General features: G+C 40.1%; 1 protein-coding gene across 1 annotated transcript; it reads left to right on the forward strand.

The window, feature by feature from the left end:
• The first annotated feature begins 341 nt into the window (after nt 1–341).
• LOC146520235 (protein Tob1-like) lies at nt 342–4,188 on the forward strand. The gene is made up of 2 exons (XM_085157105.1): nt 342–636; nt 1,924–4,188. The coding sequence occupies exon 2, from the start codon at nt 2,153–2,155 to the stop codon at nt 3,170–3,172; it is 1,020 nt and encodes a 339-aa protein (XP_085013231.1). The 5' UTR covers nt 342–636; nt 1,924–2,152; the 3' UTR covers nt 3,173–4,188.
• Nucleotides 4,189–16,890: the final 12,702 nt, after the last annotated feature.

Genomic DNA, 16,890 nt, shown 5'->3' on the forward strand with positions numbered 1-16,890 from the left:
AATATTTACTTCCCGGAAGTGCCACAGTTTCACCTTTATGTTTGTTTCAAGTCAACTCGATCTCTTTACATAATACTGCTAGTGAATAACATTAATTAGGACTTTTGCCTTTTGCTGTCAGCACAGACCTAGGCTATCTCTGACGCAAACTCCTCATCACAGGCGTCTCTCTCGTCTCACAGGACCGTTTGTCCGAGTTTGACAGCGCCGATCAGCCAATCAGTGCTCGCCTCGGGCGTCACGAAGAGGGCGGGACTCCCGCCGCGGACCAATCGCAGGCGCTTGCATTGTTTTGACCTCTGGAACCGCATCACCGCCTACCTCGTGCCCATGGCGGAGGAAAGCTATAAATACGAGCGACGTCGTATCAGAAGAGGACGAAGTTGCGAAACTCCCGAGAAAGGAGGGAGCTACTCTACAAGCCTGCTGAAAGAGGAGAGCTAAAAAACAAAAAACCGAAAAATAACCTTAAAAAAAACGTAAACGCCAATCCTCCAAAAATCTACGTGTACTGGAAGACTTTTTGTAACGCTGATAATTTATTATATGTGAAGAAAGTATTTATACTTTTTTTTCCTATTTGCACTAACTAACGGTACTTCAGAACTACTGAGAATCTTTATTTTTTACAAAAAAGTAAGTACTCCAGCTCTCTTGTTTCTGCTAATGTGTGTCGCTGTCTTTATTATTGCTCTTACTCGTACTGTAGCTCTATTCATACTTAACTATAAGCTGATCTGCTGCGTCAGTTCACGAAGTTAGGGAGGGGTGTATATAGGCTGTGTGTGCTCCTTTTTTCTCTATTCTTATGTAAGCACATAGCGATACCTCCACATAGATTCGAAATGAGTCCGATGTGGTGTTGATTTTTCACTGCAGCCTGTTATTATTATTATTTTTTTATTGTATCGCCCTTTCCTAGTGGTGTCAGTACAGTCTGTTCCTGTGTGCTGCAGTTTCTGCAATATTATGCCTTTCTTACTGTAACACCAGCCAAGACCTGTAGCTACAACTGCGACCAATCTTTATTAGTGAGGTGTAGACACTGCAGATTTTTTGGGGGTTTTTTTCAGTGTGGGCTAGCTTCCCCCTCTGAGAAATAAAATAATCCACTCTGGGGCATTTCAGCAGCCTCTACAGGCTGACTCCCTATAAACCTTCTCTGTCTAGCTCTTCTAGGTAGAAGAGGGCTATTTCTGTGCTGCCTGCATCCAGCCTTCGTTTCAGTAAATTTTTAATGGCTAAATCCTTTCGCAAAAATCGCAAAACATGGGCGCAGACAGGTTGTTCGGCGACACTGCTTCGACTAATCCGTGCCGTATGCATACCATACCAACCCAGTAGCACGGTTATAAGCCTGAAATCCAACCGGATCGTTTCTTTGCCAACTTATCCACCATTAGGTATTATCTACAAAGCAGTCACTAAGTCAAGCTTACCCTTTTGGATAATGAAATGCGGTAACCCCGCAGTAGTTTTCCTGTCTCCTGCTGTAAGGAGGATATCTAGAAGCCTATTATGTAATAGGATTCTCAGTCCTAGTGTGAGGTTAATGTGCACGATGCCTACTTCTTGACATTTAGATGCAGGGTTGACAACAGTATAGCCCAGCTTTAGTTCCTCTTCTGTTTATTTATATGAATATATTTATATTATTAGAATATATTCTGTATATTCCTCTTTTCTGGTTTATTTTACCTTTAAGGTCCTGCTTTGGTTGGCCATTTTATGGCTTACAGCCTACATATTTATGAGCTCAAATGGTCACAGTACAACATACCTGCTTTAAAAACAAATGCTTAATAATTAAAGCACCCTCCTCCCTTCGTTTTAGCTGTGTAGCCATACTGCATGATCATTCCAAATATATTTTCATGTACTTATACATGTGTTTTGTCCCTCCCCCACTTTTAATTCTTGCAGGAAAAAATATCACACCCTGTGGAAGGACACCACTTACACAAAACCAGCACTTCTGATTTTGATTTTTTTTTCCCCAACCTGTTTCATCCGAGTTCTGGTTACTTTTGCCATCCCGACTGGAGAGAGCAGCTGTGCTGCCAAACACGGATAAACAAAGCAGACCCAGTGGACACGTTCAAGGTCAGACACAAATAATCTTGTTGCATCGGGTAAACTTCAGCAGTTAGCTATGCAGCTTGAAATCCAAGTAGCCCTCAACTTCATCATCTCATACCTGTATAACAAGCTGCCCAGGCGGCGAGTCAACATTTTTGGCGAGGAGCTGGAGCGGCAGCTGAAGCAGAAATATGAAGGACACTGGTACCCAGACAAGCCATACAAAGGTTCAGGATTCAGATGCATCCACGTTGGGGAGAAGGTTGACCCCGTGGTGGAGAAGGCAGCCAAAGAGAGTGGGCTGGACATTGAAGATGTCCGCAACAACCTTCCCCAGGACCTCAGTGTGTGGATTGACCCCTATGAGGTGTCCTACCAGATTGGGGAGAAGGGGCCCGTCAAAGTGTTGTACGTCGACGACAGCAACGAAAGTGGAAGTAGCAATGTGGGACTTGATTTGGACAAGGAGATCAAGAACAGTTTCAATCCAGACGCGCAGGTCTTCATGCCCATCAATGAGCCTGTGAATGGCGCCTCCCCGGGTTCCAGCTCGCCCTCCCCACCTTTTGGCCACTCGGCAGCAGTAAGCCCCACCTTTATGCCCCGCTCCACGCAGCCTTTAACCTTCACAACAGCCACCTTTGCTGCCACCAAGTTTGGCTCCACTAAGATGAAGAGCAGTGGACGCAACAATGGCGGCAGTGGTGCTGGGAACAAGGTGGCACGTACCTCTCCCACCAACCTGGGCCTGAATGTGAACAGTCTCCTGAAACAGAAAGCCATCTCCACCTCCATGCACTCTCTGTACGGGTTAGGCCTCGGCGCGCCGCAGCAGCAGCACCAGAAGCCCTCGGCACTCTCCCCCAATGCCAAGGAATTTGTGTTCCCCAGCCTGCAGGGCCAGGGCAGCCAGAGTGCTCTTTTCCCCAGCGACAGCTCGCTCAGCCTCAGCCCGCTGCAGTACAGCAATGCCTTTGATATGTTTGCGGCCTACGGTGGCCTTAATGACAAGTCGCTTATGGATGGCTTGAATTTCAGCTTGAGCAACATGCAGTATTCTAACCAGCAATTCCAGCCAGTTATGGCCAACTAGTACACGTGAAGGTACTACTTAAGCTACTACTTCATACAGAAACGACCAGAGATAATGTGATGGGGGAAATGAACACAAATGCACATTTCAAAACAGAAATAAAAAAAAAAGTAAACAAGAACAGAATGTCAAGTATAAAAGGAAAAAGTGACTTGTCACCTGTAAGATCTTTGTTACGAGTCTAAGAGCATGAGCCCGAGGGTGAATTATTTTGCCCCCTTGAGTCATACCTTTTTCTTTTCCTTAATGAAGCTTGTAGTACAAAATGTCCAAGCTTGGTTACCTAAACTTCAACATGCATCATTGTTATTTCTTTTGCCAACCAAGCACAAAATATTTTTTTTATGTGACTGTTTTAAAAAATATATATATATATATATATATATGAAAAGACAAAAAAGAGAAAAAAACAACACAAGTCATGGCCTCTTTTCAGTATTTAAACATAACTGGACATCGCCAATTATTTTTTGTTTTGTTTTTTTGTTTTTTTTCAAGAGATTGGCATAAATAAGTGGGATTTCCTGGTCTTTTTCTAATTGTATAATTTAATTTAGTACAGAGTTTGTAAAATATCAGAGTATCTATTGTTTCTACGACATGGTATTGCATTTATATCTTTTTACTACTCCAGTGATCTGTGATGGCTGCAGCAACTTTATGTTTTCTTTTTTATTGAAATAAAAAATGAATTTATCATTTAAAAAAAAAATGTAAAAAAATTGACTATCCTAAAGATTGTGTACAGAATATTCCGTAGTGGTGGGATATAAGAATATTTGCTTTCTTTCTTTCTTTCTTTTTCAAAAAAAATACATGAGAGTTGTATTTTCTGTTAAGAGTTTAAAAGATTTTTGCTATATCATGGACAAAATGTAATCGTATATTAATTTTGTACCTACATTGTGCAATACTTGATAAAAACAAACGGTATAACAAAGTATTCAGAGTCAGTGTCTTACATGTTAAGAAAGACTGATGGTTTATTAAGTTTGTATTAAAAAGCTTGAAAATAATTGCCCTGGTTCACTTTGTCGTTGCTCTTTGTAGTTCAGTTGGTGAAGGCGAGTGCACTGAAGTCACTGGTGCGTAGCCGTGTCATTAGCGAGCATGAATAGTGCTTTTAAGTTAGAGATTGCAGGTTTTGTGTCTACAACATAGTTTCAGGAACAAAGTTGCTCTTACACATGACATTTCAAAACACATTGTTTTATTTCCTCTGCCTGTAACGCAGATATGCTAGTACACAAGCAACACTGCTAACTCTTGGCACTTTTTTCTTTTTTCACGCCTTGCAGGCTTGGGCTAAGTGCCATTGCACACACGTTTAATGCGAGTGTGACCCTGTCTACCCTGATAACCTCCTGAACCTAAGCTTAGGCTCACATTTAAGTCGAGGCAAGATAAACCAGTCAACTGGATTCTGAGGTGTACTCTGCACAGCGTGGATAGAAGGCAGAAGAACCTTGGATACGATGAAAATGCCCACTTGTAGATTAGAGAAATGATGTGGCATATTTTGTGGTTCAAGTGAAAAAGCAGAACTGCATAATCAGTGTGATGAGGCAGACATCAGTCATCATTTTAACTGTGTAAACTGAAAAACCGAGTGAAAGATATGTTCGTTATTTACGTTTTACCCAGTGTCTCCAAGGATGTGGGCTGTTAATGGGTGCTTTTGGTGCAGGGCAAAAACATTTTATGTAAATAGACATATTAAGACAGATCAAGTGGACTGAAGCCCAGAAACCACTAAAAAATATAAGGTAACTCAAGTCTTTGGATTTTCAGCTCATTACAGTTTTGAATTTGAATTTAGTTTGGTAATGTCAAACTAGGAAAGGCAATCGGATGATACCCCCACATAAATTAGAATATTTATAACGATGGACGTGTAATTATAGAAAAAAAACCCCTGATGTCTAGAACTAAAAAATGCATCAGATTTAAGGACCAGTGCCTGGGTTGCCATTACTGAGAGCTGTGTCACTGCTGTTTGTTCTGATGAGAGGTTGCTGAACTGTATCATGCCAGCACCGACCCTGCTGGCATATCTCTGTCCCTCTGGGGCTACCTCATCATTGCTTGTCTGTCTGCATGTCCCCTGATACACTCGGGGCTTGATAGGCAGTGCAAAGTTCAACGTGTGTGTTGGTTTATCTCGGCCGCTGATACAGGCTCTGGTGGGAGTGTGTTTATCTTGGTACGTGACACGGTGTTTGTGCACAAGTGTTGGGTCATTCTCAAAAATACTGGGGTTGGGGCTGGGAGTCTGAGCTCCTGCAACAGAGGCAGAAAGGAGGCGTTAGTGATATCAGCTCCATCTTTATCCAGGATTTGTCATGGTATACAAAGCATGAGTCATTGTAATGTGTGTGGTTGAGATCAGAGATGTCCAGTAGCTGGAATGAAAGGGAAAGGTACGCTAATGCCAGTCAGTAGTTATTTTCTGCTACTTGTTTAAATTAGGTTCGCTATTTCTGCAAATACATGCAATCATAAATACACACTATCACTCATCACTCTATCAAGTGATGTTTAGTTTGTTAATGATTACTAATAATCATATCATGAATGCTGACATGCACAAAGGCCGTCAGTTAATCATGCACACGATTGGCCGTTGTCAGTAAATAGATGGACCACTGAACTGACCAATGTTACAGCTCTAGATTAAATTATTTCTCACATTTGATTCTAAAAATCAATGTCGAAGTCATTCCTTCTAAGACAAACATACTTCCTAGACTTTCATGATGCACATTTGTTGCTTCTTACTTATCATTTGATTACAAGTTGTAAATGGATTCATTTGATTGAAGAGCTCAGACAGAAAAGTCTAAGTCCATCTGACGCGTTTTGTTTTTTAATAAGCGTTGTTTTTCTTTTAATCAGGCTCCTATGTTATGTTAACGGTAAATGTAACTTAAATTAATTTATTGGCTTTTAACAAATTGGATATTCTTTTGCAGTCCATGCCTCTACCACAAAAGATGCAACTGTTAACACTGGAAGTCATTAGAGCAGAAATTAAAGCGAAACACCGAAAAAGCTGTTGAGCAAAATCCACAAGCGACATTGTAGTTCATTGCTAAGTGACAACACAAAAAATAAATGATAAACTGACAAAAATAATAAAAAGTACACTATACACTGTGATCAATGTACTTCAGTGTATCAGTAACTATAAAACCTGTTGTCACGTCAAGTAAGTTAAGATACGAAGTTGGGCATGAAGCTGGCAAACAGCATTACAATAGCAGTCAGAGCAAACTGATAAATCCAAGCTGACCCGAGTTTTATTTGCCAAAAACTCTTGTTTTGGAAGAGGTTCACTGTGGGATTTAGGGATATTTGAAGCTCGTATGAGATTTTTGCGTTGCTTTGCTTTTATTGACGGCTTTTACATCCGAACTCTTCAGTTTGCTTACTTAAATTTAAGTTTTGTAAAGCAACATCAGATATTTAGTTGTTCTTAACCTGATCTACAAGCTAAACTCAAGGATGGTGGAGAACAGAAGGGAGGACCGACCAAAGACAGCGTGAGGGAGTGTAATATATTTTACCAACCAAGGGAAAATCCAAATGAGAGTGAGACTGGGTTTAGAATATAACAGACACAAAGAGAGAGACGAGCTATATGCAGGAAGCAGTGCGACAGTGAAATGTTGCCAGCACCGCTATTGATTCAAACCCAGTGCCAAGCTCACCTCTCAGAACCCCCCACCTGCTTGTCATAAAAACAGGTGGAGTTCAGCCCAGCTTGTGGTCCCCTCCACGAGACGGTGATGTGGGGGAGCAGTTAATGGCTTTTCAGTCCAACTCCTCTCCCCGTCTATTTCTGGAAGCATGCTAAAGCTGATTGAGCAATGATAAGCTGGAAGGAATTGCGCTTTCCCCCCTGAACATCTCTTCACTACGCCTTATCTGTATCTCAGGAAAACAAAGCATATCAGCCCGACATAGAAGAATGTAACCAGAAGAATGCACGATGTTATTTTTGTCTTCACTGAGCAGTTGCTACGTTTAAAATGAAATAAAATGTTTTAGAGGTGAGAAAAAAGTATGCAATGTTATTCTTCTTTTATATCTTCACGTTCAAATCTAGAATGAAATTTAAAATCCTTCCCCTCGCACACAAGGTCTTGAGTAATCAGGCCTCATCTTATCTGAAAGACCTCATTTTACCCCAGTGGAGCACTTTTCTCTCCAACTGCTGGCTTACTTGTGGTTCTCCGGATATTTAAAATTACAAAGGGAGACACAACCAGCTCCCAGTTTAGATTCTGGAGACAGACGCCACCTCTACCTCTCTGATCTCTACTGACCCTGAAGAACGGCAATCACTTTGTGTTTTTACACCACTCTGCATCTAATTCATTAGTCATTATTAATCTCTGGCTCTAGTTTGTTTTTGGCCTGGTTTCCCCACCTCACTCCAAACCGGTCTTGGCAGGTGGCCACTTCTCAAAACGTGATTCTGCGAGAGGTTTCTTCCTGTTAAAAGAGAGTTTTTCCTTCCCACTGTCACCAAGTGCTTGCTCAGAGGGGGTTGTTTGATTGTGAGGGTTTTCTTTGTATTACTATAGGTGCGGGTCTTTACATTTCATTAAAAAGCACCTTGAGGCAACTACTGTGTTGTGATATGAATAAAACTGAAATCAAATTCATTTTAGTACAGAGAAAGGGACATTTGTTGAGTCATTTAGCAGGTGACGTCTAAGTATTGGAAGCACAGTTGCCTTCAAAGACATTTGGGCTGTTTTTAGTGGGCAGACAAAAGCAGTTTACATTTTTTTTCTAAAGTATTCTTGTGCTACACTAACACACTGCACAGACGCCCTTTAGCTATTTCAAACAGCCACAGTTTTAGCGTGGTTAATGTACTGTATATAGTATACATGCCTTTTTAGGAATTGCATGAGCTGTTTCCATTGCATCTGGCATCATGAGTGACAGATACATTGTGCACATGCTGCCACATACACACACACTGTGAGCTATAGTTAGACTTTCTGATGCATAGTGGGCTGTCCGGTTTGTGTTGTACGCTGCAGATCTCCTCAGCACACACCCAGCCGTTTAAACTGCAACTGCTCTTATCTGCAAAAGGAGAGCATAAACAAACCACAGTCCTCTGCCTCGGCCTCTCCTCCCTCTCCACACCTCTCCGGGTGACGTATTTCAGTTTCCTTGGTAGTTTATCATGACACTCCCGTACCTGCCAACGGGTCACACCGATATTTTGGAAGTAAAATTTGGAACAGAACTCTCACTTGTAAAGTTACTAAGTTACCCGCATACCATGTAAACAACTTGTAAGGTCAACAGGTCCTCGCCTACCCCAGACAAACTTCTGCTATCGGGTTAAACTCTCCAAAAGATGATTTTAAAAATTTGGCAGCTTTGCAGTGTCGAAGCAACACGACTCAACATCGACCTGATTAATCGCTGTGGTGCAATTTGTGGTGATGGTGATGAAAAGGGAGTATGGGGGGCTGGTGGACACCAGCTATCCGTCACTTCCTGGTGTGTGTGTCTGTGTGCTGGAGTGAAAGACGCAGAGAGGGAGGAGCAAAGGAATCTTCTGCTGTCTCTACAAGGCCCGAGGCTCAGAAGAGGATGATTTGTAGCCAGGAGAGATGCCAAGGCATGCAGGGAAGGAAGGGAGATGGAGAGGAAAATCACACTCGTAGCAACAAATCATGACAACAACCCAGAGAAATTCGAAAGAAACACACACCTTCTTTATGAAATGTGAAGAATAGAGAGCTACCAAAAAGGTCAGCTATAGAGATGAAAGTCTTTTCCACAATATTCCCGTGATGTTCCTCATGCCACCAGCATTTTTGATCTTTATAAATACACTGCATGTCTGGTGATGTCTCACATTCATTTCTGCATTCATACAAAGTGTGTTTAATCCGCTCTACCTATAGTGTCTTTCCCACTGCTGAGAAAATATAGCGCTCTAAACAGCTCTCCTGTCTGCTTAAAGTCAGGCTGGATTTATCTGACTCGTGCTTTGAAGACTTTCATGAATAATATTTGCACATATTAATAAAAGAAACAGCTGGCCAGCTTTTGACTTCAAGTCATGAGATGCACACTTTGTTCCCTTACCTTCGTATGTTTGTGCAGCAGTAGAGTGTTTTTGTCAACAGCTTTAATGTAGGCTCAAGTTCTCAAAGGAAACCTTTTTCCCCTCTCCTGCCTGTCCTCATGTGAGAGTCTGGGATTACACCCATGTGGATCAGTGGGACAGAAAGTCAAAACACGCAGAGGAAAAAGACATCTCTGTAGCATTTGCTGGCAGTGGCAGAGAGCAGTAATTGTGAATGGACCCTTCTATGTCAGTTTTATGCCTTCGAGAAGGGCTTCCACTAAAACCAAAATCGTGTTTAGGGCTGTGAGGGTTGCACTGCTTTTCTCTAAAATGTATTTCAAGACCATTAAACCAGCAATCAGTCCGTGTGTCTGCCATTTGTAAACGAGTGGTTTCTAAGGGGAAGGTTTTGTCAGTTGTTTACAAAGATCACGAGCTGAGATCACCATTACTATGGGAACCTGTTCGGGCATCACCAAGAAATGCCTCCACAGCTGGATCAACGCTGACTGACTCACGGCTAAGGAATTTCAACCATCCTTCTAATACGGCTGCCAGGGACACTCACGTGCAGGCCCGAACACAAACTTCCCTGCGTCACTTTCTCCGACAAACGTCTGCAGTCCAGTAAATTTAAAAAATGCAAAAAGAGAATAGCAAGAAAAGATGGTGGATTAAATGAGTCAAACTGAGTCTCATTTTAGCAGGAATATTTACATTTTTGTCAGGAGTAGACACTGTAGCCACAAGTGGGAACTGTGGGACAATAGTAAATAAAATGTGGTGTACATGTAGTACAGGTCGAGAGTATTTCTCATTCAGTTACACATATACAATCATTGGCCATTTTATTAGGAACACCTTGCTAGTACTGGGTTGAACCATGTTTTTCCTTCTGAACTTCGTGGCACAGATTCAACAAGGAGCTGGAAACATTCCTCAGATATTACTGCACGTGATTTTCCCGAGGGTGTGCTTTCCCATGCTTTCTGTGCTTTCTGAGTTGCAGAAGGTTTGTTACTGGACCAGCTCTCCATCATAGTGCTATTGACTCACATATGTCCAAACTGTATACTGGCTTTTCACAGCAGCTAGTTTTAAAGTTTACCACCATTGAAAAGACATTGTTATCCCTTTTATTATTATCATTATTATTATTTTAATGATTATTAGCATTTTAGATGTGGTATCACTTCCCCCAGTGGTGTCTGCGGTATTGCTCAGATTGGGCAATGGTCTGAGGAATGTACCACACACCTGTTAACCAACAGCCCAGTATTGCTGAAATGAAGGCAGACTTGAGTTTCCTGCACTAAACCTACTTCCTTTTGCACTGTTGATGGTAAAGTCACAAGATGTTGAAATAATCCAAAGTGTACACGTCAGAAAACAGCTTAAGTCCAAATATGCTTGTTATACTTTATACCAGTCTGAGAAAACTTTGCTACTTTGTAATTTGCATTTACTTTGTAATATGGGATTAGATCCTACCTATTATTTAAATGACTTAAATTGAGAAGTTAGTTTATAAGTAGATAAAATAAATGCTTCATCTATTTTATTTATCATTCTGAGTTAAAAGTTCATCAAGACAAAGTCACATTACAGACTTTGTAACGCGTAAAACTGGACCATATGAAGAGCCTGTGAATGTAGGATTATTAGTGCTATGTGTGCATTAACTTGGTATTGGGTTTGCAATAGCAAACCCAATACCAAGTTAATGCAGGGCCAGTATTGCCAATATCGATACCAATAGTTTTAATCTATAAAGTTTATTTGGGGTATAACAGTGTGTCATGGTTTAGGAGATGAATCATCATCAGTTTGCATATTCTGTACATATTTTAATGATCACTAAATCACTGTGATTTCCCCTTTCTTTCCTTTTTTTTATACCTGGAATTTACATGTTTCTGTCTCTAAAGCACTTTGGTCAGCTTCTGTTGTTTAAATGTGCTATAAGCGATAAATAAAATAGACGTGGCAGTCAACACAAAAAGGCCAGATGTTTTTCATAGTGCATGTTCAAGGTATATTTTTTCAGCAGTTCAGTAAAGTTCCTCAGAAATCAGAGTTAGAAATTGTTGTCATGTTGTTTCAGTGTTTAACTGGTGGCTAAAAGATAAAAAAGTTGAAGTTGTGATATTAAATTAAAAAAGAAAACAGAGATCAGTTTATTTAATTGCTTTAGAAATATTGTTCCCAGTCCTTTAATCGGCATCTGAAATTAACTGCACTGTGTAATGTTGTGTAAGACATGCAGGCTTATTAAACTAATACAAACTGTCAGGTATCATCCAAGGCTATTTACCGGGGCTTCATCATTTGTCACACGATAAAACGGTGTATAACACAAACAAATAGAGAGGAGTCATTTACTCTGGAATCCATTTTGGGCACAGGGCATATCTGAAATAATGGCTAAATTAATCGCTCTGTGTGGGTGACTACAAATTCATATTCTCTCTGCAATTAAGATCCGCATGAAACCTGGATAAACATATGCTTCTTACCCTATTTCCGAGGTATTTTACTGCAAGCCCTCTCCTCCAATGAATTGCTGTGTTCACGGTTTCTTACCAATAATTGGCATGAAACTCCAGGCCCCTGGGGTGAAAATTAAAAGTTTTATGTTCATCTTCACGAAAAATCAATACAAATGTATATATCTAAGTATCTAAATCTTTATTTCCACTCTAGCTGCACAATAATCAGCTGACTGAACTCTCTCCCCGACTTTCTCTTCCCCCAACTCTTGCATTAACCAGTCAAATCTGCCTGAGCTTTAGCCGGTATGGAAATCCAAGTCTTATTAGCAAACAATAGATTACCCAACCCTGAAGCAAGCCACACCGCATAAATGCTGCGCGGCTTGTTTTGGTCAAGCAACACAGGTGGACTAAATGATGTCACTTCTCTCCCACACAGAACAAAGATGCTAGAGGGTACTCTTTATGTGTAGGCCCACTTCATAACATGTGTGTGTGTGTGTGTGTGTGTGTGTGTGTGTATGTGTGTGTGTGTGTGTCTCGGTGTGTGTGGGGGAGAGGTGTTGATGGGCCCTCGGTGGGTGGCGTTGCATAAGAACATTAGTGCTGAAGCAAGGTTTGATGGAAAATTAGGAGGGGGAAGGGAGGGACCATCATTTGATGTCTCTCTGTCTCGCCTATCCACCCATTCTCTCTGTGTCCGTCTCACACAGGACAGCACACACACACTGGACTAAGCCCAGCATGCACTGGTGTCTGTCTGAGTCAGCTGCGTGGATCACGGTTTGTAGAAATATGCCCACTGAGCAACTGCAACAAGTAAACACATGATTATACCAGGCTAACATCACCGATCAAACAGACAAGCAGAAAAAGATGCGGACGCGTAGCAAAAAGTAAACTAGAAAAAAGCAGGTACTCTGGCTCTAGTGGAGACGGAAAATTTGCTCTGTTCACAGACAGTGCAACTTATATCAATAGCGTTTGCCCTCTCTTCTCCATCAACTTTTAAACATCCAAACATGTCTCATAATTATTAATATTTCTAAATATTTTGTCAGCTTGAGAATGAGAAGCACCTCAGAAGGGTCAGTTTGATTTTATGATGCCATAAAGTGGACAAAGTACAAGCCCAGTGATGTGGATCTTATTATTGCCATTCTTTTGTTATTACAGCAAACTGCATTGCATTGCAACTTTATTTTAAAAGGCTCCATAAATGGCGTTGTTGTCAGTGTTCGAAGAAGTTAACACGTCAGTGACATTTAATAACCTTTTAAGTTGAGAAACTTTAGTAAACAACAGCTACCACAAAGGCCAAGAAAAAACAAAAAACAAAAACAAAACAATGGTATGAATGTGGTGAGTGTGAACAGCAGGGCGGCCAAGCGATGAGCTGAAAAAAGAAGCACTGCAAAGCCAAGAGGACATGAAGATCTGGGTGATAATCTTTGGAAAGTCTTCATTACTAAACCTGATTTACAAGTCACCAAAAGGACAGAACAGCAACAACAAAAACTATTTGTTTGTTTCACTAAAAAACACAGACTGTATATAAAAGATGGAAGAAAACAAACTCCTGTGGGGATGCATTTTGGTTGTCACCATCTTGCTTTCTGGAGCCAAAAGTGGCTCAAAGGGTAAAAGGCTAGCTAGCGTGGTTAACAAAGTCGCTCAAATACAGATGCTGCAACTCCAAATTAGCACTAACAAATTAAAAAATAATAATAGAATATAACCCTACAAAAAGTACACTTCTTGGATTGTTTATAAGAATAATTAATGAGATGCCACAATATATGTTATTTACTCGATTTCAGTTCATTTTTAAGGTCAAATGGACTACAATTTTATAAAAAAAAAAAACACTAAATAGAAAAACACAGCAAAAGCATATAAAACCAGTAGAAGCAGAAAAAAAAATGTCATAAAACAAAATGCAGTCGTTTATGTGGACACAACAACACGACGAACCAGCTGCTGAAGTGCTGAAGTTACAGAAACCAAAACATGCACTGAGACATTTAAAAGAAGCAAAGGGTTCATCGGTGTTGTGACGGGAAAAGATAATGCCTGTTTAAATCCAGTGATTCATATAATACTGTAGATACATGTTTGTTATCAGCCATTAATTGTTTTGTTTTGTGATTTAAAAAAAATTCTTTTGCAGAATTTATTTCTATTTCTGTTGTGTCTTATTCAGCTTTTGTTGGGTTTTGTGTGCTTTTGTAGTATTTTCCGGTGTGCTGGTGTTTTCCTCAGCTGCAGTGCATTTATTCACTCAGAGCCAGCGTACACTTCAGCAGAGATGGGCAGCAACACATTACAAGTAACGCGTTACTGTAATCTGATTACTTTTTCAAGTAATAACTAAATTAAAGGATTACTATTAAAAAAATAATTAGATTACTGTTGCTTTCTCGTAAGCACGCTGCTTTACTATAACATGGATGATAGGGAGTGCAGGAGAGAGTATGAGCGTGCAGCGTCTAAAGCGCGTATGTACTGACATTACTTTCAGTTTGATTCCGTAAAAAGTGACAAAAACATTAGCGTCCTCTGTGGGAAGAAAACTTCTGTCTATAGCAAAAAATTTAACTTCAAATCTGAGCAAGCACCTGGCAACCCGCAACGGGAATGTAAAATTCACAGAGAAACCCCGGAATCCTCCCACTGACGCTGCGGCACCGGGCAAACCTCCACCTGCTCCACTCCTGCTAAACAGGTGAAAATAGATTTAAGAGCAACAGGACTTATTGCCGCTGAGTCTTTGATTTTATTTATTTTTTGCTGTTTTACTTTCATCTATTTGAAAGACTGAGTGTAAACACAAAAAATATTTTATTTTACATGCTGGAATATGCAGAAAATAGGTTTAAATGTTAAACAAATGTCTTCCAGTCAGAGAATTTTACATATAATGTAATTTTTGCTTGATGCAATGTGCATAAAGTTAAAAGATTAAAACTCACAAAACAATTTTAAGAAAAGACTTTTTAATTTGATTAAATTTAATATGATGGATTATGCAGAAAAAAACAGAACTGGGCTGAACGGTCTATTGCTTTATTAAGCATCCAGGTTGTGTATCGTGTTTCTAAAATTAAATAAGTAATAAAGTAACTGATTACTTTTGAAAATAAGTAATCAGTAAAGTGACTGGATTACTTATTGGAGAAGCAATCAGTAATTAGTAACTAATTACTATTTTCAAGTAACTTGACCAGCTCTGCTCTTCAGTTAGCTGAAGCAGTACCTAGCAAACAGCTACAGCCTGCTTCACCTGCTAACGCTTCACACAGTAAAATACAATAGCAAGCACTAATACACCTTTTATTAGAGATGGGTTTTTTAAGCTTTTGGCATGTTTTTCAAAAGCTTGCACTGAATGTTTACATCCATGAATTCTTTATCACAATACAGTTGTTATATTTTATACCAGTTTGGGCGTTTGGGTAAAGGACATGAACTCAAAATGTTGAAAAAACACCTTGAAACGTGCTATTTGTGCATCTGTTTAGCACATAAACATTTTATCATATTTGATCTCATTATGAGCTTTACACTATATGGACACTGTAATAAAGACATATTTGTACATGTGACTTTAAGGTTTATCTCAAAATAAGCGAGTTCCCTTATTTAGGCCACATTCCTCCTAAGTTAGCTTTCATACAGAAGTTCTCCATTTCAAGTGTTGTGAAATTTTTTATCTCTTACTAAGTGACACAACTACCACTTTGACCTGCTACTTTGTAACTTTTGGTTCAGTCAGCTATTTGTCTTCAGTTTAAATGTCAGTATGTTTGCGTGCCAGGTGTTTGGACATGTTAACACAGGCTTACAGGTGCAGAATCAGTGAACAGCATCACATCAACCCTCCAGCATTTTACATTATCAACAATAAGAACTCAACATATTGCTTCTGTCCTGACAGTGTGTAGAAACTGAGCTCTTAGGGAATAATTGGAGCCTCTCTTTGTGGCCCACTGCACTTGCAGCTTGAGGAAGGAGGAAATAAAGACTGTTTTATCTTAAGCAGGATTAAATGCTTAAGGAGGTAGAAGAGGTGAAGGAAAACAAGTGCTCTGACTAAATCTTAAGCATGGTTTCAATTAGTTTAACTGCAGAAAACCGTTGCACGGCGCAGTGAAATGATACTGTTTTAGTGGTCTTGACAGAACACTTGAGCAGTCAGTAGACTCAAATGCAATCCTCCATGATACTGAGGAATGTTTGGCAAGGTGAAAGCCTCAGACAGCCTCCTCTCTGTGTGAAGTTTTACAGTAGTCACATTTCAGCCCTAATTTATACTTCATCCTTGACTCGTGGTTTTTTGTTTCTCAGGCTGATAGCAATCCACAGCAGGCCTATAAAACACAGATTTCATATTTTGATACAGTGCCTGCTGTGCTGTCAGTTATCATGGAGGATTACTAGAACTGTTACGAGTTCTCTGGCGGCTGGTTACAGCCAAACGAGGACAAGGAGGAAATGTAAATGGAGAAGCTGGAGAAGGGGCTTTGGCAGGTCATGTCGCACCATGTCACTGAAATGTGATCTGTAGGTCCCACATGTAGAAGCGCAGCCAGGAGCTGACAGACCTTTTTAGTTGTTGTGCCATGTCTAAAAATCTCTGTCAAAAGAACACATGTCTAAAAAGTGTTCTTTTGAAAAACAGAACAAATCTAAGTGATATTGGCCAAGAGATACAAAAATGATGACATCCATATTGTTTCCAGACCCACTGGAGTTTGCCTAAGAAACTCTTTGCAACTAAACTACAACAACTGGGCCGTGATTAGCACGTGGGTCTGTTAACACAGGTTTTGAGCTCAGGGGAATATGAAAATATTTAACACACTCTATCTAATGTGTGCAGTTTTCCAGATTTTTGTTGTGAATGTTGTCTATAAATGGAGACATCAGAGGATAATTCTGTATACACAGAATTAGGAATCCCCAAAACATGAAACTTAATTAGATGCATCATACCGGCAAAATGAAAATAACTTTCTCAAGAAGGATGACGATGATGTAAAAGCACCTAAAGAAATACTTTAACTATGTCACTAAAGTTAAAACAGGTCATGTAAAGTAGTGCAGAGTCTTGAGTTATT

The sequence above is a fragment of the Neolamprologus multifasciatus genome, chromosome 4 (genome assembly GCF_963576455.1).
Source record: "Neolamprologus multifasciatus chromosome 4, fNeoMul1.2, whole genome shotgun sequence".
Classification (NCBI taxonomy): Eukaryota; Metazoa; Chordata; class Actinopteri; order Cichliformes; family Cichlidae; genus Neolamprologus; species Neolamprologus multifasciatus.

What these genes read in the sequence shown, in the direction of transcription:
- LOC146520235 (XM_085157105.1), top strand. Translation starts at nt 2,153, where the DNA reads ATGCAGCTTGAAATCCAAGTAGCCCTCAACTTCATCATCTCATACCTG.